This window comes from Tasmannia lanceolata, unplaced genomic scaffold (genome assembly GCF_043159265.1).
Source record: "Tasmannia lanceolata isolate RefF3 unplaced genomic scaffold, GAP_Taslan_0.1 ptg000037l, whole genome shotgun sequence".
In the NCBI taxonomy this organism is placed as follows: Eukaryota; Viridiplantae; Streptophyta; class Magnoliopsida; order Canellales; family Winteraceae; genus Tasmannia; species Tasmannia lanceolata.
The window spans coordinates 7,255,896-7,277,146 of NW_027518714.1; the positions used below are offsets into that span (position 1 = coordinate 7,255,896).

A 21,251-nucleotide genomic window follows, 5' to 3' on the forward strand; every position below is an offset into this window, starting at 1 on the left:
ACATACCTTTTTGTAGACGATATTCCATGCAAACTTATGGAGAAGAGGGATTTGGTCTAGAGAGAGGGCTTGAATTTTCTAAGAGAGGGGTTCTCTCCTCTTTTCTTTTTTTTTCTTCCCTTTCTTTGGTGAGATGAGAGGGTATTTATAGGAGAATGGGATAGGAGGTTAGGTGAGGTTAGGTGAGGTTAGGTAAGGTTAGGTGAGGTTAGGTGATGTTAGGTGAGGTTAGGTGAGGTTAGGTGAGGTTTGGAGGGTTATGATGGGAGGAGAGGTTAGGTGAGGTTAGGTGAGGTTTGAATGGTTAGGATGAGAGGAGAGGTTAGGTGGTTTTGGATGGTTAGACCTAGGTCATGATCTGCCATTGATCTAACGATTTACGGAAATCGGGTCTCGGAATGGAATCAGGGTCCGGGCTATGAAGTGACCCTAGCTTATTTTGTCCCGATTGATGATCCGTAAAGTCAGATCAAGATATTAATGACCTAAAACATATAAATCAATGATAGAGGGGGTTCTCACATGGATTTAACACACTAATTTATTTGTTGATTAAAACAAAACAAAATGGGGTGTCTACAACGAGGCTCAGGACGCACGCTCCTGTCCCGCGACTGGTGGTCTCTTCGGGTGGAGTGACGAGTTTGGTCGCGGGGTGGAGACGCGCGTTCTCTGCGGGAGCTTTCTCCCCTCTGAACAGGTCGAGAAACCTCGACGGGGTGTTGCTGGAGTGCGGGAGCCGCATTCCTGAACTGTGCAACTACCGCGGTCATTTCCTGAAAAAGAGCCCTCATTTCCCTCGGGGTCGGGGTGGGATCTGAACGGTCCGAGTGGGGCGAAGTCCGCTCCACGGCCGCCCCGACCTCCACCTGTGAGGCCAGACGCTCACTTCGTCCTTCACGGGGGGCCGTAGCCCGGGTAGCCCGAGAAGTCGGAGGTGCTCGCTTGCCGGTCTGTCCTACCATTTTTATCTGGGTGAGATTTCGAACAGCTTTTTGTTGCGTGGTCCCACGGATGGCGCCAAATCTGTTAGGCCTAAAATCGGTAACAGGTTATGGTAGGGCTGGGTGGTCCGGGCTAACGAGCCACGGCTGAATGGCTGGTTGAGTCCTGCGCTGCACAGAGTACAGACAAGAAAGAAAAGGGTCAGAGGACCAACCCGGAGTGATACTCCGGACGGGCGCTTCGACACTCAAGTCAGTATGAGCAGGAGTGTAGAGCAATGTCAGAGCAAAAAGCTTAGAGTTTTGGTTCTCAGATTTTCAGGACCCTCACCTTAGCACAAGTGAAGGCTATTTATAGTGATTCTGAGCCACCTGTCTAGGACAGGTGGTAGTTGTGAGCCAGGTGGTGGCCTCTGTATGGACCAGGTTTCATACCTAAGAAGGGCAGGTGGAGGTCCCTGATTGGTCCAGGTGTCACACCTAGTGGAGACAGGTGTTGGCCTTCCAACGGTCCTTGTGAGGGCCACGTGCCAGAAGCTAATTGGATGCTGAGTTTGGACCCCTCAGTGCTGAGTCCAGATTGCTGAGTCCGGATTGCTGAATCCGGATTCCCTCAGTGCTGAGTCCGGACCCTATCAGGGACCATCGCAGAAGGCTTTTTGCGGGCGGGCTGTTGAACGAGAGATCAGCCACCTCTGACGAATTAAGTGTAAGGGTGTCAATTTTGGCTCGGGCTCGAAGCCGAGCCCGATTTAGGCCAGGCTCGGCTCGTTAAGAATTTAATATATTTAAATATATATATTATATATTAATATATACACTAAAAAGGTTGTCCGGAGAGTGAAAGGGGGAGGCAAAATATGTCACTTCATTTTTGCAACCCCATTTGTTACTTGGACCACCCCCCATAGTGTAAAAAAAGTAGTCAAATTACACTAGATAGGGCTGTCGAGGGAAGATGAGGGGTGTGAACTTAATATAACCCGAGCTCGGGAAGGCTCGCGCGGCTCGCGAGCCTGGCCGAGCCTAGTTCGAGCCCGAGCCGAGCTTTTGAGCTTAACGAGCTGAGCCGAGCCTGGCCAAGCTCGGCTCTGCTCGGCTCGTTTACCCCCCTAATTAAGTGAATAGGATGAAATTTTGAGATGAATTAAGTGAATAAGACGAAATTTTGAGCCTATGTGACTAATCTCTAATGCAACAGCCCGTCCGCGAAATCCCGTCTGCGATGGTCCATAGCAGATCCCATATTAATATGAGGAATGATAAATTGAAGGGCGCCCTTGTAAAAACCCTTAGAAAAGGTTGCCCCATTAGATACGCGCATTTCAAGTTATCAAAAAAGACCGGCCCAGCCCAACCCACAAAAGGCAATAGCCCATGGGGGCCCCTCAACCAGGCATGGCTCCCTCACGGGCCGGGCTGGCACGGCTCATGAATTCTGGGGTGGGCATGGCACGGCCCACAACCCACTTGGATCGTGTTGTGCAGGGTAAGGCCGGCCCGCTTTTCTAACTAATTTTTTTTATAAATCATTAATGGTTAATTTGACTCTAAAAATTTTAATAATTAAATTGAGTCCAACAATTTTGACAGTAAAAAGGAGAAAAATAATAAAACTATTATACTTGAGTTATACAGTGTACAAAATTACAAATAAAATCAACTGAGAGGAGATACGACTGGAAGATGATTTCGTGTCCTCGCTTAAGTCTTGTGTGTGTGTGAGAGAGAGAGAGAGAGAGAGAGAGAGAGAGAGAGAGGAGGATACGTTTGGAAAGGAGTCCTGGCTAAAACATGAATTGGAAACAACCCAAGCCCGGCCTGATTTTATTGTAAAAGCTTAACCCGAATTCCTAAAAAATTGGCACGATTTGCACCCCTATTCAGAGAGAGAGACAGAGAGGAGATATGTTTGAGAAGGAGCCCTCTTTAGTGAAGCCTTTGAGAGAAAGGGAAAGAGAGATGGGATATGTTTGGAAAGGAGGTGTTGTTGGGGGTTCCACGTGAAAGCAAAAGATCCTGCATCGGAAGCATTAGTGGATGTCGATGGGCTTATAAGAGAATGGGCACTCTCCCCTTAATAGCTAGCTTTTGAGGGTGAGTTCTGCCCGACGTCCCAACAAAGTGGCATCAGAGTTGGGGCGTGGTTTGTGACTCCAAGGAAAATCCCTTGGGAAAGATCTCGATAACCCAGATATGTCTTCGGGGACGGAAAAAATCCCTTGGGGAAGATCTCGTAGTTCCCACGTTCCTACCGTGTGGAGGGCGAGATTGTCCACGTTGCTTCCACATAGAGCAGGAGACTGTCAGGGGTTCCACGTGAAAGCAAAAAATCCTACATAAAAAATATTAGTGGATCCTATTCCTCCCCTTAACAGCTAGTTTTTGAGGATGAGTTCTACCTGAGGTCCCAAGATGCGTTACATGTAGAGAGAATACGTCGTTTTTGTTTCATTCTTGACTTAGTGGGTTTGGATTTTTAAAATGGGAAATGTTGTCAGCACAACCATTTTTTTATGATCACACTCCTCACATTATTAAAAAGTAAGATATGGCCCGCACCATAGGATGATCCAAACCGTCCACTAGATGGACCACAACCTAAATAGGTTATGCCCCAAAAATCATTTCCATAGGTTGATCCGGATCGAGGGTTAGGATCAACCTAAGGAAATGATTTTTGGGGCACAACCTATTTAGACTGTGACCCATCTAGTGGACGGATTGGATCATCCTATGGTGTGGGTCATCAAGTACTTTTTAATAAAGTGAGGAATGCAATCATCAAAATATGGTAGTGCTGATAACATTTTCCTTTTAAAACACCCGTGCCATGTTGGATGAAAAAACTAAATGGGGGAGAATAAAGCTTATTAGCTTAGAAGTGTGCCAAAAACTGAATTAAAAAAACTGAGAAGTTCCACAATGATGCCATGAACGACAATGACAAAAAAAAGGTTCTTTAATAAACGAAGAGGAATGCTAGACTCACAGGTGCTCTGAGAAAAAAACAGGGAAAGGGCGCCGTCATTGGTCAAAACCAATTTAGGATGCGCAGAAAATCACGGTCATAACTGCCATAAAGCAGTTTTGACCAATGAGGGCACCCTTTCCCTTATTTTTTGCAAGGGCTCCTGTGAGTCTAGCATTCCTCTTAAACTAAAAAAATAATGACAAATGAAAATAAACATGTTTATTTGTTCATACGGAGGGTTCAAATAGTTTTTGGTTTAGATCTTTGAAGAAGGTGGACACTATAAAAAGTGTATATTTTTTTGAAGCAAATCACTTGGGCCCACTCAGTTCAAAGTTCTATACGGTTCATTTATTGGGCCCAGGGTTAATAGGCCTTGGCCATAAAATAATCTCTGTGGGATGATCAAAATCCTCTGATCAGCCTATATATATATATATATATATATATATATATATATATATATATATATATATATATATATTTTTTTTTGTTTTTTTGAGTAAGTCGATCAACCTCTGGTTATCAGTGAGTTATGATCATCCCATTGAGTGTTTTTTGGGGAAAGTCAAATTCACATTAGGGCCTAACAAATGAACTGTCTGGATATTAGAATAAGAGTGGTCCCAATGAATTTTCTAATAAATATGCAATATATTGAGTCTGGATATTAGAATAAGAGGGGTCCCAATGAATTTTCTAATTAATATGTGATATATTGTGTTTGTACGTAGGTCATAATTTTTTTTTAAAAAAAATAGTGGGGCGCACTTGTTGAATGATCTAAACTATTAAATCGTTAGGCCCCGACGTAAATACGTCGTACCGTGACCCTAGCTGTTCGATCCATAGAGATTTTTGTATTGTGTAGTTAATCGGCACATTAGAGGGTTAGTATCATCCAATGGAGATGATTTATGGGGCACGGTCAAACAACATCGGGGCCCATCAAATGAATGGTTTGGAGCTTCAAACAAGGTGGGCTTAATTATATTTTTCCAAACACGGATGCAATATACAGTGTGGCCACCTATGCGTTTACATCATGTAGTGCATATTGTTTTAGAAAATTCATTGGGGCCACTTTGTTCAGAGATCCTAACTGATCATTTGTTGAGGCTCAACATGCTCAACATGAATGGGTCATGCCCCAAAATTCATCTCCATCGGATGATCTTAACCGTCCGATCTAATCCTTTTTTTTAATCATCTAAATCATTCATCCGCTGGCCCCATGCACGGGGAGAGAGAGGGAACCGGTTGTCAAGTTACAAGCGGTACAAGGGGGTTCAATTTATTCTTGAAGGGGCGAATCTCTCACTTATCAGCCCCCTAATGTTATTGATGGGAGGGGCCACCATCTCTATCCTAACCACTGCATTAGGGCAGGGAACACCAATTTAAACATTTTTTTATTGGGTGTGGCTCACAATGTTAGACATCCATGGGCTTGGAATGACTAGCGCCCTTGCAAAAACCGTTGGAAAAGGACTCCTCCGTTTATCAACCTCATTGCCCGTAGGTAATTCGTTGTTTACCTACTTGCCCGTTTTCTAATTTCCAAAATTAGATATGAGTTTTTAAGAATAAAATAAAGGGGTTTCTGCAAAAGAAGTCTTGTATTTTGCTTTATTTGAAGAATGAGTACTCGAGAATTTGCAAATAGAGCATCATGTTTGAGCAAATTTTGCAAATCAGGTCTTGCCATCAATTTTTGGCCAAAATACCCATGTTAGATTTTTGTTGACTTTTGAGAAAACCAAAATATCAAGGGTGTGGGAATATCATTTTTAGATATACTAGCATTCTTATGCATGGGTCCAACCCATCAAAGTAAAGTTGTGGGGCCCACCATGTATATGACTGTACTGTACAACCTACCCCATCAAAGCATGAGGCAACATGGTGGGCCTAGCTTGATGCATGGATTTAAATTGGGTTAGTGGGACCCACCTATCAAATCAAATGAGTGAGCTTCATGGGTATGTTGGTCCTTTTACTAGGTGTCCAGGTAATATTCATCGTTTTATATAGAAGTAATTTTTGGTCTTTTGCGATTGAAAAAGACCATGGGCATTTTGGTCACAAATAGATGGCATGACCTGATTTGCAAAATTTACTCAAAGTGATGGCTCTATTTGCAAATTGTAAAACTACAAGCTCTGTGCAAATAAAACAAAGTTTTTTAAAAACATGCTTTCTACGAATGGGGAGCTATCTCTAAGGCGCCCTTAAGTTTATGATTTATATTATATAGATTAAGCAAATTCATAGAAATCTAGATTCTACAAATTCAGGGGAATTGGGAGTGGGTTACAGGTTTTTTAGGGTTTTATTTTTTGGGGGGCATTTTGGCGGGGGATCTTTGCAGTGAGATCGGGTAGTGGTTTTTGTTAGGTTTTTATTTTTCCCGTTCTGTAGTCCACGTTAGGGCCAGATTTAGGGACATTCATTTGTTTCCGAGGTTTAATTGGGTTTCGCATAGATTGATTTGTGGTAGTTTTGATTTATTTGATTCTCTCGTACTGACTGATTTGAGAAGAGGAATTCTTTTTTGAATCTAGTGAAAATTGCGGGGATAGGTTCTGTGATTTTTGAGTTTAAAGAATAATTCAGTGCTAGTTTTGGTGTAGAGGGATTTCAAATCTTGATTTGGAGGGTCTCAGATTGTGAATTAAGGGGATTGTGAATGAGAGTTTATTGGAGGGGAAAAGGGAAATGAAAGGAAAACGTGTGGCTTTGAAGGGACGATGACTGGAGGGTCATTGGGACTACGTACAGGGAGTTATGGATCATTGCAGAACAATGCTGTTTTACCTATTCAGACAACACCCATTTTTGCGCGTAAGCCCTCAAAAATGCTTCTCTCTGGCTCGAGAGACAAGGAAAAGTTTCTCCCTTGGATCCGCAAAATAGTCGGTCGGAGGAGGGTTGTGTTGAGTTTCTTGCTGCTTTTTCCTGTTGCCGTTTATTTGTTACTTATGTCCGCCATTACTAAAGGTTTGATTTCCCAATCCATTTTTCGTTTCTATTTATAATCATGCTTTGTAGATTGTGCATTCTTTTATCCTAGCTGGTGTTACTGATATGATCATAGAAGATTGCATGACTAAGGTTTTAAATTTTGGTTTCGGTCATTAGTTTAGGTACGGAATTTTGGCTGAAATCTTGTAAAATGAAGGAAACATTTTGGTATGAAATCACGGACGGAATGATTTTTCTTTTAATTTTTTAACTTTTTAGAAATATCTTAAGGCTCTGTTTGGCTGCAGGTAGTTTACCTTGTAGATTAGAGGTATAAGTAGTCATGGGGAGGAGACAAACATTTGATTTACCTAGAATTTACCTCATAGAATAGTGATAAGTAATATTTGGTTGCCAACCTCATAGAGTAGTGGGAGGGGGTGTCATTATATATATGTGTGTGCGTGCGCGCGCAGATAAAGGTTTCAGGGTGAAACCTCAGATAGCTTATCTGAGTAAGGTCATATAAATAGGGTAGGTAGCTATGTTGTTTGGGTTATGTTACATGTTGATTCTATTGGACCTAACATAGATAGGGTGTTCCTAAGAAATCATCTCCATAGGATCATGGCAAGCGTTGATTAGTGGAGGTTTAAAATGGACGTCTAGAAAATGGGTCCATTTTGTGCTTGTACAGATCGAATGGTTAGGATGATTGTATGGAGATGGTTTGTTAGGAACACCCTATTTATGTCAGGTTCTATGGAATGAATGGGTTGGATGTGTCAAACAACATGGGAGATGTTGTATTTATAGTGCACTGCTCAGATAAGCTATCTGAGCTATAGCTCAGAAACCTCGCCCCGATATATATATATATATATATATATATATATATATATATATATAGAGAGAGAGAGAGAGAGAGAGAGAGAGAGAGAGAGAGAGCATCATTCTCCAAGCCAAATTCCACCTATTTTGAGAAATTTGGCTTGAAAGGTATGACGAAGAGACATGGATGCCACGCCACAGATATGCAATAATTACCTATGAAACTTGTCTGGTAGTTTCCAGGGATTTTGATGCTACATTGGCAACAAAGCAAGACATTTTATTGACGTGGCACCCAAATGCAAACCAAAACCCTAAAATATCCTGGTTTTGGTGCAACCGAACATACCCTAAAGGAATCTCGCGGTTTTTCCCTTTTTGCGAGTGGAGTTGATTTTTGTCAATTTTTTTGTCGAAATGTCTCTGTTTTTTTTTATCTGAAAAGTTGTATGTTTCGCATATTTCGACCAAAACATTAATGAAATCTCAAAATTTCGTGCTAAATCTTGAAATTTTGGACGAAATATTGTATTTGTCCGAATCTAAGTGGCCGGAATCAAAATATTTCGGCCGAAACGAAATGTTTTGGCCAAAATTTAAAACCGCGTCATGAAATCTTAAGTTATAGCATTGATAGTCAAGACACAAAACTATTTTGTTATAACCCTTTCTGAATTAACATGGTTCTTAGTGGATCATGCATCAAGGCTTATGTAGATCTAGTGGGGATAAGGAACAAGTGACAGTGAACCATTAATAGCAGTATCTAAGTTTTGAATATCATTTCTTTATTCTACTTTAATTCATTTAAACAAGTATCCCTGTCCATAATGACACATTTTCAGATGTATATGCACCAAGGCCTTCTCGACCTGTCCATACTATCAGGCCCAACTGGACCATGCTGCCGGGCTATGATTTATCTCGGGTGAATCATAGAGAACAAGATAGTAAGTGGGATCATAAGTCTTCTTTATTTAGAATTCACTCAGTAATTGGTAATAATAAAACTCAGCCTCTTCTACCAGTTGTGTTTCCTCCTCCTGTCGTCCGTGCCGGTGCCCTTCCTCCAGGACATCCTTGTAAATCTTTCGCAGTTCCGCCCCCACCTGCTGATAAAAAACGGATTGGCCCACGTTGTAAGTTTGTGTCTTTAAAATGTTCAGATTTTAGACGCTTCAATTATTATAATTTTCTTTTCTGATGGTCTCGATTTATCTTTTTCCTCCCTTTCAGCATGCCCAGTTTGCTACCTTCCTGTTGAGCAGGCCGTAGCACTTATGCCCACTGTCTCATCATTGTCTCCTGTTCTGAAGAATTTAACATATGTTTCGGAGGAAAACCCAATTCCCACTGAGCCATATGGAGGCTCTGCCTTTGGTGGATATCCATCTCTGAAGCAGCGGAATGATTCTTTCGATATTAAAGAATCGATGAATGTGTATTGTGGGTATGATTTATTGATTATTAAAGTTTTTTTCCCTTCATTGTACCAATCCATTATATTATGCAAGTGTTATTTTCTTTGACATTGATGAATGATGATTGTTTTCAACTAATTACACTACCTGTCATATTCAGATTTGTTAAAGGAAATAGACCCGGTCGGCAGACTGGCTTTGACATTGATGATGCCGATCTCTTTGAGATGGAACAATGCCATGGGATAGTTGTTGCATCAGCCATATTTGGTATTGATGAACATTACAACTACTTTTTGTTTATTTTGCTTAGGTTCAAGCAGGTGCATACTTTTATTTCTCACGAATCTGCTGTTGACCAGGAAACTATGATATAATACAACAGCCAAAAAACATTAGTGAGGCTGCGAAAAGAAACATTTGCTTTTATATGTTTGTGGATGAAGATACCGGAGCATATATAAAGAATTCTAGTACTATAGACAGCACAATGAAGTTTGGACTATGGAGAGTAGTTGTTGTTCGCAACCTTCCTTATACCGATGCAAGGCGCAATGGAAAGGTGAGGCATCTTTTAAATGGTTTGGTTTGTTTAGAGTTTAGACTAATGTGGCAAAGAAGCATTGCCATTCAAAAAAATGTGGGAAAGAAGCATTCACATAGTTGTTGGATATAGTAAATAATTAAATCTTTATTTGGAGTTTTTATATGGTGTAAGCCCTTATTGTCTCGTGCTTTTCAAAAAGTACTGTACGGACCACACTATAGGATGATCGAAACCGCCCATGTGATGGGCCACAACGTAAATAGGTTCTCAACTCAACTCAACTCAACAAAGCCTTTGTCCCAAACTAGTTGGGGTCCGCTACATGAATCCTTTAGAAAAATTTCATGAAGAAGGTGAAAGGAATCTATCCGGCTCTAATCCCGGCTCTAGTTGGGTTCTTCTACGTGGATCATTTTCTTCCATTCTATCTTATCCAAGGTCATGTTCTCTGTTATGTTCCTAGCTATCAAGTCTTTCCTCACTGTTTCTACCCAAGTTGTTTTCGGTCTGCCCCTACCTCTTTTTACTCCATCAATTTGGCACGAGTCGCCTCTTCTCACCGGAGCATCCAAAGGCCTACGTTGGATATGTGCCCAAAAAATAATTTCTATTGGATGATCCCAACTCTCCGATCTATAGAGGAACTGCATATTATGGAAACCTCTATAGATCGGAGGGCTAGGATCATCTTGTGGAAATGATTTTTGTGGCACAACCTATTTACGTTGTGTTCCATCACATGGAAGGTTTGGATCATCCTATGATTTGGTCCGTACAGTACTTTATGAAAAATACCGGACTATAAGGGCTTACACCATATAAAATCTCCTTTATTTGATAGAATAACTAAATAAGATAGGATGGGTATGTGGTATACTGGTATGTGCATATACTTGGGGGTCTATTATATTCATGTATGCCTGCAGACACATAAATCGGATTCTATTCACATACTAAAGTACAGGAATAATGTTTATGTTACTGGCCAATACTTACAGATTTGCTGCCGATACCATTTGCAGAATGTAGAAGTCTGGTAGTACTCTAGTAAAACAGTCCCTTTTCCATTGGAATAAAAAATTGCTTAACATCTTGTCTGTGTGGTACTTACTCAATTTGGTGCTCAATGATACTGATAAGGCACCCATACCAATATTTCAAACTATGAAGCATATACATGCATAGAGACAAACAAATACACCCAGCTAACACCTTACAAAGGCACCCCACCAAACTTATGGACCAAAAATCCACCACATTAGATGCTCCTTTCACCTTGGGAATAAAGGCGATGAAAGTCGCACATGTTCCCTTATGTAATTGCAGTCCTTTATGAAATTCTTTGAAAATCTTTTAGATACCCTCCCAAACGAAATCCCAACAGCTCTGAAAGAGGGCTATATCAAAGCCATCCGGACCTGGAGCTCTATCTTTGGCCAAGGCAAAAACTCCCCTTTCTATTTCCTCATCAGAGAACGGAATTTCCATACTATTATTATCCTCCTACCTCAGATGGCTAAATTCCACCTCTTTTGGAATAGGGCGGATGATACTTTCTAATGAGTAAAGTCCTCTATAGAACTCTACTATTGCTTTCATTATTTCTTTTTTACTCCCATTCACTTGCAGCCCGCCAATCTGATATCCATGCCTTCTTGCCCTGGCTATGCCATGGAAATAGGCCGTGTTTTTATCGCCTTCTTTTAGCCACTGCACTCACAATTTTTACCTCCTTGATATTTCCTCCTACAATACCATCTTGTTATACTCCTCTTTTAGGCTTCCCCTTTCTTCCACCTCCTCAACACCGGCTGACCCTCCTCCTCATCTAGCTCTCTCTTCTATTCTTGCTATCAGCCACATCTTCCTTTCTAAACTCAACATTTGTCTTTCTTGATTCCATTCTTTTAGTTTCTTCTTGTCATAACAAAGCTTCTTTCCGATCACCACATCTGCCGGCCCATACACCTTTGGTTCCGCCCACCACACGCCCAATTTCTCCTCCATATGGGGATCCTCTAGCCAAGCTATCTCGAACCTTAATGGAATGTGGCCCCGGGACTCTAATCTCAGGTCCCCACGACTCCAATCTCGACCACCACGCCCCCAATTTCTCCTCCCTTTTTTTACTTAGTAGTGTTATTAGAGATTGATATTGTACATTATAATATCATGTCCATTTAAATTAGGTTTCATAAAATGGACCGAATACATCAATAAATTGCTAATACTCTATTCACACGGTGTCTGCCTTGCAGTTGTTATATATTGGTTTCCTGTTAGAAATGGCTTCCTGAAGCTAGTACATTGGGTGGTTTATAATCTGACATATCGTTTGGCAGGTTCCAAAGCTTTTACTACACAGGATTTTCCCTAATGTGAGGTTTTCGATATGGATTGATGGAAAGCTAGAGCTTGTTGTGGATCCATATCAAATTTTGGAGAGGTACATTTACTGTAGCAGATTTAGTTTTTGTTCCATTGATCTTTCCATAATTTGAATATTTTATACATTGTATTGTATTTTAATGATGTAGAGGGAAAACTTTGATGAGTAGGATCCAAAAGCTTGAGTACTTGATCATATGGTATTTAAAATGCATGTAAGTAATTTTGTACAATTGTAATTGGATTTTATAAGTAGACTTTCCTGTTTGTTTCATGTGAATTGATAAAGACAAATGATGGACTAAAGCAAGAAGTCTTACTGAAAACAGTGTGCCAGTTGCAAACGAAAAGGTCATCACTATATGGGCTTCCTGTGGGAACCTGAAACCACATAACCGGTCTTAATGCTGTTTGAAGTTACAAACTTATAGTGAATGTTAAACTATAAAAGATAAATAACACCTTTCTCCAACAGCTTAAGCTTTTGGAGAAGTCGTTAAGTTAACATGGTATCAGAGCCAAAGGTCTCGAGTTCAAACCTCCCGGATAGCAAAAATTCACATGTGATGGTCGGTCCAAAGTGGGACCACATGTGCCACGTGTTTGCCAAGTGGGCCACACTGAGTGTTAAAGTACAAAAGATAAATAACACCTTTCTCCAACAGCTTAAGCTTTTGGAGAAGTTGGTAAGTTAGCAGTGGAAAACTTTGATTATCCTTTTGTCTGAGATAGATCGCATCACTGTTGATCTGCAGCAGTCCAAATTTGAAATTTCAAGCAACCTTGACAGGCACGGCAACATTCCATGACTGTGTGTGTCATTTTTTCAAGTTTTAGATCAGAAATCAGTTAAATGCTGTTTTTATGCTCACAGATTCATTCCTTGCTGTTGAGTTTCCTTCAACTATCTTCTACTTATCCTACCAGTCACTGGCTTTAACAGATCTATCTATATTTCTCTGTTGCAGAAACGCTAAGAGCTTTCCAATTAAACTAATTATTTTTTGATAAGTAAAGTTTTTTTATTGATTTAGGATGTACATTTAAAGTGCAGAGTGAAAACATAGATTACAAGAGAACTTACAGGAGTACTCCAACCAAGGAGTTACATGAACGTTAAGGAGTCGCTCATAGTATGAGACTACCAAAAGACTTCATATTTTGACCAAGATTCAGTGATCTCTGTTATATTCACATGGTGGCGGTGAAAAGAGATTTGGAGGTCTGTTCGTATGTTTTGATATATCTGATCTGTTCCTAGACACTCATCTTATAGCATTGAGAGAGACCTTCCACTCTTTAGGGGACTATTGAAGTAAGCTGAAGAAACTTTAATTCCCTTTAGAGAAGCATATGATCCTGCCATCTGGGAATTACTGATACATATTTGCTCTGGTTAACCAGTATCATTGTTTCCAATTTGAAAAAAAAAACCAATATCATTGTTCTTGATAAGCCCCAATGCTAACCAAACCTTGGTTGCCCAATGAGCTACAGTCAAAGTTTAATCATATGATTTATCAGGCAACTTCTTCCACCTTCCAACAGCCTTGAAAGACTAGACCTGGTTAGACTGCCATTTCATATCTATAATTAGGCTGTTACTCCTAAACCTTCACATTCCTCACAAGTTTAGTGCCAACAGGTTACATGTCTTCTAGCCTGCTTTCTGACTTTTTTTTAATGGGAAAAAAAATGGACCGATACCTCCTAAACCTTTATATTCCCTACAAGTTTAGTGCCAACGGGTTACATGTCTTCTAGCCTGCTGTCTGACTTCTATAGAGATTTAGCTCATCTTTGAAAGTCTCTCATTCCTTTTTTGAAAGTCTCTCATTCCTCCTTGCACTTACCCGCATGATTGCTAATGGATCGATTCATCAACAGATGCAACCCTTAAGGGGTGAGGCTCTAGACCCTTAAGGCAAATTCTGTGTGTAAACAAGATGAACTAATATTTCTTGACATCCCTACACATTAACTTGGAAATGGGAACTGCTGTGAAGAAATTGATTGCCTGGTGAGTCTTGTCCAAAGTCACGACACAGCTAAAGGTTGCCTCTTTAGGTAAAGCATGGGCAATCTAATGTGGTCGCTATTTTTGGGATCAGCAGCTGTAATTGGGTTATGGGATGCCTCATCCCCCCTCCTATCAGTTATAGCTTCTGTTTTTAATAAATAAAATTGGTACCTTTTTTTTTTTTTTTCAAAAAAAGGGTTTAAGCAGCAAATTTACTACAACTGATCGAATTGGTTGATGCATAACTATATTTGCTTATTGAACATGCATTGTTCTATGGGTTGTCAATTAAACACAGCTGTTAAGTTTTGTTTGAGAATAAATTCTACTTTGTTAACATGCTGGAACGAATCAAGAAATTGCTAAAATATTTCTTGGTTTTTTCCCTGCAACATTAAAGGAATAGAAAGGGACATAGAAAAGTGTTTTAAACTCTATCAGCCGACCGGTCTACGAATCTATTCCAACTATAAAAGAATTCAAAGGTGCGGGCCTTTCTTTTCTCATTTTCACCATCAAGAAGTCCTCAAGGAGGGTATTTGGAGCTCTCCTACTCACCTTTAGGATCCCATGGCGTCCCAAAAACTCTTATTTCAAATTGAACGTTTATCGTTTTATGGATTGCCAATTCAGAACAGCTGTTTAGTTTGGGAATGAATACTTGCTTGTTCAACTGTGACCTGTTGACTATTGTAATATGACAATTATGTACTGTGATTGTCAGGCTATGTCTGAAAATCCAGTTTTTTTTTTTTTTCCAAGAAATGAGGTTCTTGGGAAATTTGGCTGATGCTTCTTGCATGGCCCTTGGGATGAGAGAGTGACAGTGTGGAATTGTGTTGTGAATACATTTTGATCTAGTTTTCTTGTTGAGAGTGTGATGTGTATTCAGCAGACAATCACTTCTATCGATTAATCTTTTCTTTTCCGGGAATTGATTAATCTATTCTTTTCTGCGGGCCCACTTTGGACCAAGCCCTAAATTTTAAGGATGTGTTTAGGTGCTTTAAAGCGGCTTCGTGTCAACGGATTAACTTTATAAAATCAGTGCATATGGGCATGAGAGTGAAAGAGAGATTGGTGGAGATCATATCGCCATTCTTTGTTGCAGTAGAGCCAAGCAACTAAGTACTTGGGATTTGGGAGAGAGGGCGAGGGCGGCTTCCTCTCTGGGAAATTAGACACGTAGTATAAGGAGTGCAAAGAGTAGTAAGTGGTGTGGCAGATTCTTTGGCTAATGTAATAGGGACAGAGTGGGAGTGGGTTCCAGAGCTGGATTTTGGAATGACCCTTGGTGTTGTGATACCTCCCTCAGGGAGTCCTATCCTATCGTTATCTGTTCGAGTGGCTAGTGATGGGGATGCTAAGATGATAAATTCCTATGTGAAGGAGAGAAGAATTTCCTGGAAGCTATCTTTTCAATAGAACTTCCTGGTGTGTTGAATTCCATAATTATCGAGTTTGATAATGGTGATAGAGGGCACATGTAAAAGGAGGGCCAGCATAGGTGATGCAAACCTAGAGTTCACGGATTATTTTTTGGGAACTCTAGGTGATGCAAACCTGGAGTTCGCAGATTGATAGCAACTTACATTCCCAAATCGGAAAAAAATAACACATGATAATCAAAGCAGCTATAATTTTCATAAAGATTGAAAGCTTCAAAATTAATTCAACAGTAGAGTTCAACTCATCCAAGTAAAAGTTCCAGCAATCGATTCCAAATCAAAAGAAAATCACCTAAGCTAGGAAATAATATCTCAATATAAATCTATCAAACAAATCAGATCCGTTAATTAGTTTATCAAGTCTTGAGGTTCCTTTCTCTATTTTTGCCTGGTGGTTGCCTCCTCCCTTGTAATCAAACTAAATTTTGATCGTTCAATTGTTGGATGTTTAGGTTTGGCAAGCATTAGAGGCATAGTAAGGGACCACTAGGGCATTGTTAGGTTGGTTTCTCAAGACTAGTTAGGGAGAAGGATTCTAACGAGGCAGAGTTGATGGCTATGAGATAGGAATCCAAGTTGATCATGTTATTATCTGAAGGCCCATTGAAAGCCAAGGGGGATCCCCTAATGTATATGGACGAATTCTAGGCATGAATATTCATGGAGGTTGGAAAATGTGATTGAGTCGTCCTGGGATCTTTTGTCAAACAGGCAAGGTACCTTTCATCGTGTGGGGGTGGAAGCAAATTTGGAGGTTGATTCACCGGTGCAAGGAGTAACCCGAGCATCCTGGGTTAGCGGTAACTATCCAATTGAGGAGGCTGTATTTAGTACCTCTTCTTCACTTTTTTTGTTTAAATTGCTTCTCATCATCGTTAAAAATAAATCAAAAGGAAAATAGAAAATGATCACTTCTTTCATGTAGTTGGCTAGTCATATGTGCACATAGTTGTGGAGAAATTTATTTATGCCAAGAAGACCATTTATGTTGAGTACATTGTGGTCACTGGTCAGTATGTAGAGTTCTAGATGACTTTTTGAAGGTTGGTGGTTAGGTGGCGGCATAGAGTATTATGTTTTGAGAGAAACTTTGGTTTGGAGATGGAACCTTTTATGTCTACATGAACCTCGCTGAGATTGCACAAGGGTGTTGTCAGGAAAAAAGTTATGTATAAGGGGTATTCATTTGGGATTGCTATGATTGAGTTGGATGGTAGGGTCGTGTGGAACTAGCTTTCCATAGAAATTTAAGAGAGTACGTTGAACTAGCTTTCAGTTTCTCTATCTGCTCTACTCTAGGTATTGTGCCCCACCCAAAGGGTATGTGGGTCTGTCTTATGAAGGATTTGTGATTTTCCTTATTAGATTTTTTTATGACTGCTGGGCTTTTGAAGTTAAATTTCGATGGTTCTAGCTTTGACAATCCGGGGCCGCTGGAATTGGAGGTGTAAGGGATTCATCAGGGGAGGTTTTATGGGCCTTATGCTTTTGGACAAGGTAAGAATGAACCAAACTATTGTGGAAGGGGACTCTCTCAATGTCATTAGGTAGCTTAAGGGCTCCTTGGTCCCTCCTTGGAGATTTGCTCATTTTTTTGGCTAGATAAAGAACAAATCAGCAGGCTCCTCCATTGTTTTTGTGCACGTGTGGAGATCTGCAAATGGGATTGCTGACAAGCTTGCTAGAGATGGAGTTCATAAGCAGGATTTAAATTTGTTTGATTTCTTGCCCCCGTGATAGGTCTTCCCTTTTTCTTTAATGAAATCTATTACCATTTCCAAATTTTTTTTTTATGACTGCTGCATTGTCCCAAAAAAAATAAAAATGATGACTGCTGAAACTGGACACCACCATGACACTGAGATGTCTCCACATCTAAGTGATAAATTACCCAAGCTAGACCGGTGCAACTCGTACTCAAAACTTAATTTTGTCTTGTAGTTTTGGTATACCTATGCATTTTATCAACATACTAACTGAATTCTGACAGTTTAAAACCCGGAAGGCTTGCATGATGTAAACAAGTACCAATGAATTTAACAGACAATGCTGGCCCCTTTAGCAATGTACACTGTCTGTCTAGGTTATGTGTCCTGACTAAGGGGTACTAACTCCGAGTTACCGTTTTCCTAGTTGAAACTTTAAACCATTATTACAATTACGGGAGGAGTCATATTGTCTATCAACATTGTCATTCAAGTGTGATATTCTGCTTCATGTTAATGCACCTGATTATTAACCCTTACATGCAGAGTTTTGCCACCTCATCAACATAAGCATTTGTATGCTATTGTTTAGCAGAGTTGGTATTGGGTATTTTAAATTATTCCATCTATTTTGCAGATTCTTGTGGCGGAAGAATGCCAATTTTGCAATCTCCAGGCATTACCGACGTTTTGATGTTTTTGAGGAAGCAGAAGCTAATAAAGCTGCTGGAAAGTACGAAAATGCCTCCATTGATCACCAAGTAGAGTTTTATAAGAGGGAGGGGTTGGCACCATATTCTTCTGCTAAGCTTCCTATTACTAGCGGTGAGTGCAATGTGCTTCTTTCTGTTGTTGTTGTTTTTGTTTTTTGTTTTTTTTTCCTTAATTTTGGCTTCTCTGTTTCATCAGGAGTTAAATCTGTGTTTATATTTTTTTGGTACTGCAGATGTTCCTGAAGGTTGTGTGATCATAAGGGAACACATTCCCATTACCAACCTCTTCACCTGTCTCTGGTTCAACGAAGTTGACCGATTCACGTCTAGAGACCAAATCAGTTTTTCTACTGTAAGGGACAAAATAATGTCTAAAGTAGACTGGAATGTATACATGTTTATGGATTGTGAAAGGCGCAATTTTGTTGTTCAGGTAATCATCTCTTAATCTTATTTACATTTCCAATTGGAAATTGTTAAATAACCAACTTCTCCAAAAGCTTAAGCTGTTGGAGAAAGGCGTTATTTATCTTTTATACTTTAACACTCCCCCGCACGTGTGACCCACTTGGCAAACATGTGGCACATGTGGTCCCACTTTGGGCCGACCATCGCATGTGGATTTTGCTATCGGGGAGGTTTGAACTCGAGACCTTTGGCTCTGATACCATGTTAACTAACCAACTTCTCCAAAAGCTTAAGCTGTTGGAGAAAGGCATTATTTATCTTCTGTACTTTAACAGAAATTAACAAGAAGAAAAGTTAATCTTCATTTGAGAGAACCCAATTTTTTTTCCTGAATGTGCATCATCTTTTTGAGATTTCTGCTTAAGAATTCATCATGTTGACTGGAGTGAATGTTTGGTTCTTATAAATCTATCTCTTAGTTACCATAATTTATTGAAATGAGTATACATTGACTAATGTTGATAGTCGTATCTAGACATACAGGTGCATGGTGTTCTTTTTAAGGATTCTTTCTTTCATATGAATTCATTTTCGGCATTGTGCAGGCCTACCATAGAGATTTATTAGAGTATATGAACATGATGGCCACCGCGATTCATCCACCACCAGCTTTGAGTAATGAAATGCCTCGGAAAGTATCACCGAGAACTCCAATCAAGAAGATGCCTGCGAAGCGTGGGCGAGAGAAGAAATCGGGTTCAAGACGCCGTCGCCTTAGACCTGGTATTAGTAGGGAAACCAATTCATTTTAATTGTTTAGATCAATTTTTTTTCTTCTTTGATTTAAAAATTATTCATTTCATAAGAAGAAGAGGATCTGGGCAGCTGAGTGTCGTAGGTTTGATTTAGAGATGACAGTGGCTCTTATTTTTTTGTCTGGAATTTTGTTGATATCTGTTATTTTTTGCTGTAAATATATATATATATATATATTTTTCCAAAATAAATATCAAATGAGTTGATGCCCTTCTCCCACTACTGCTGTCTTTCAACTTGGGTCACTATTTGTTATTTGGTTGGTTGCCAAAATAAGTCGAAGTTCTACCATAACTGGATGAAATGTTTTATTTCAGTTTCAAGCCTGTGATTGTAGAAATGGATGATGATCTATGTATATGATGTTTAGAATATTGTAATCATGTATCTACTTTCTGTGTATTCTATTAAATGATGGTATCTTTTAGTTTAGATATCATTTATTACTTGGAATATGGTTATATTGTTTCATTTTATATCTCTTATGCCATGTTTGGATTGCATGAATTCTCTGGAAAAGTTTGAAAAGGAAAATTATCATTAAGATTTCCTACTTTTGTACACACTAAAAAAAGATAACTTGAACCCACCTTATTCGTTTTGTATTTAGACAGACCTTCATTTTGTATATAGAGAGACCTTCAATTTAGGATGATATCCCTCTAAATTAACTATAACCATATTATTTCCATTCAAATTGTGGGAAGAAAAAAAATTTCAGAAAAAAATTCTGTCATAAATGTTTTTCTTGCAATCCTAACAGGGCATAACGAATATTGGTTGGCTAAATCAGTTGACCCAACCTGATTCTAAACAGATAGACATGAGGAAGACTGTGACTCCATTTTGTTGTCTCTATAGCATGAAGTGTGAGTGATCAAAATGTGGTGATGATGATTCTAAACCTCAAGATTTTGATAAGAAAGGGGTGCCAATATTAAAAGTTCATGATCTTCTTCCATTCTCGCTATGTTTCTTTCAACTCTTTGGGGCGTTCTAATCCAAATAGAAGGCTTACCAGTTTCCTTGGTTGCAGAAATTGTAGCATTTCTTACGATTCTTGAAAAGATGTCACAGGCCACTTAAAAGAGAACAGATAATCTGAATTTGTCCAATTATAAAAGCATTGTTGTGCCAATATCATTAGCCTTTGGCATGTTTAGAAGAACTTTAGGCTTCCTCCCCCATTATTTCTGACCGAGATTAGCTGCTTTCTGGGTAACTTTTGGAAGGCCTTATGGTCGGTAATGGATAGTAAGTTGAAGCACAGCACTGCCTTTGACTCACAAGGTCGTGAACAAAACAATGGTGCATCTATGTCCAACCAGACAAAAACTTGGGATAAAAATCTCTGTTATTCTCCATTTGCATACAATAGGCAGGGAGAATTTATATGATAGGTGGCCGTGAAAACACGTGAAGTCTGGAAAGTATGGTACGGCCCACTCCATATGATGATCCAAACCGTCCATCTGTTAGGCCAGAACTTAACTAGGTTGTGCCCTAAAAATTATTTCCATAGGATGATTCTAACCCTCTAATATGTAGAAGATTCCATAAATGATCCTATGGAAATGATTTATTGAGTGTTTGGGATCAGAAAAGTTCATATGTAGAACAGTAGAAGCTCAATTACATTGATCTCAACAGAAGTATTATAAGGATTGACATACTTAGCACGCGGGTTGAATGTGATTTTAAAGAACACGAACTTGTTTTGCTACTACTAAGAAAGATTGGAAGGTGAAGGAACGGAGATCAAACCTATTAGGCTAAAGCTCTCTCAAAATTTTGAAGAGGGTTGTGCTTGAGAAGCTTCTGGCCCAGTAGGCCCGTCAAACTCACTAGGAGAGAGAATACATTTTAGCTCAATTTGCCACTGTATAAGGATTAAGGTCATTAGACCCAGACAGTCTAATGGACCATTTGAATCAGAGCAGGCGGTCTAACGGACCATTCGAATCCGAACTTAAATGGATGGGACGAACACACATTTTCAAGACCCTATCATAGAATCTGAAATTCTTACCGATCGGATCCAGACAACTAGCAAAAGCCCATGGGACAGTCC

At 39.7% G+C, this 21,251-nt stretch overlaps 1 protein-coding gene across 2 annotated transcripts; it reads left to right on the top strand.

The window, feature by feature from the left end:
• Positions 1 to 6,143: 6,143 nt before the first annotated feature.
• LOC143862292 (tRNA (met) cytidine acetyltransferase, putative (DUF616)) lies at positions 6,144 to 19,399 on the top strand. 2 transcript variants are annotated; one of them, XM_077373312.1, is made up of 11 exons: positions 6,144 to 6,918; positions 8,559 to 8,663; positions 8,742 to 8,852; positions 8,950 to 9,163; positions 9,295 to 9,404; positions 9,497 to 9,696; positions 12,024 to 12,127; positions 12,219 to 12,284; positions 17,881 to 18,068; positions 18,190 to 18,389; positions 18,970 to 19,399. In XM_077373312.1, exons 1-11 carry the CDS (start codon positions 6,669 to 6,671, stop codon positions 19,174 to 19,176), a joined length of 1,755 nt encoding a protein of 584 aa, XP_077229427.1. In that variant the 5' UTR covers positions 6,144 to 6,668; the 3' UTR covers positions 19,177 to 19,399. The 2 variants fall into 2 exon arrangements, with proteins under 2 accessions (XP_077229427.1, XP_077229428.1); XM_077373313.1 differs by lacking the exon at positions 12,219 to 12,284 and having other exon boundaries at positions 6,148 to 6,918.
• Positions 19,400 to 21,251: the final 1,852 nt, after the last annotated feature.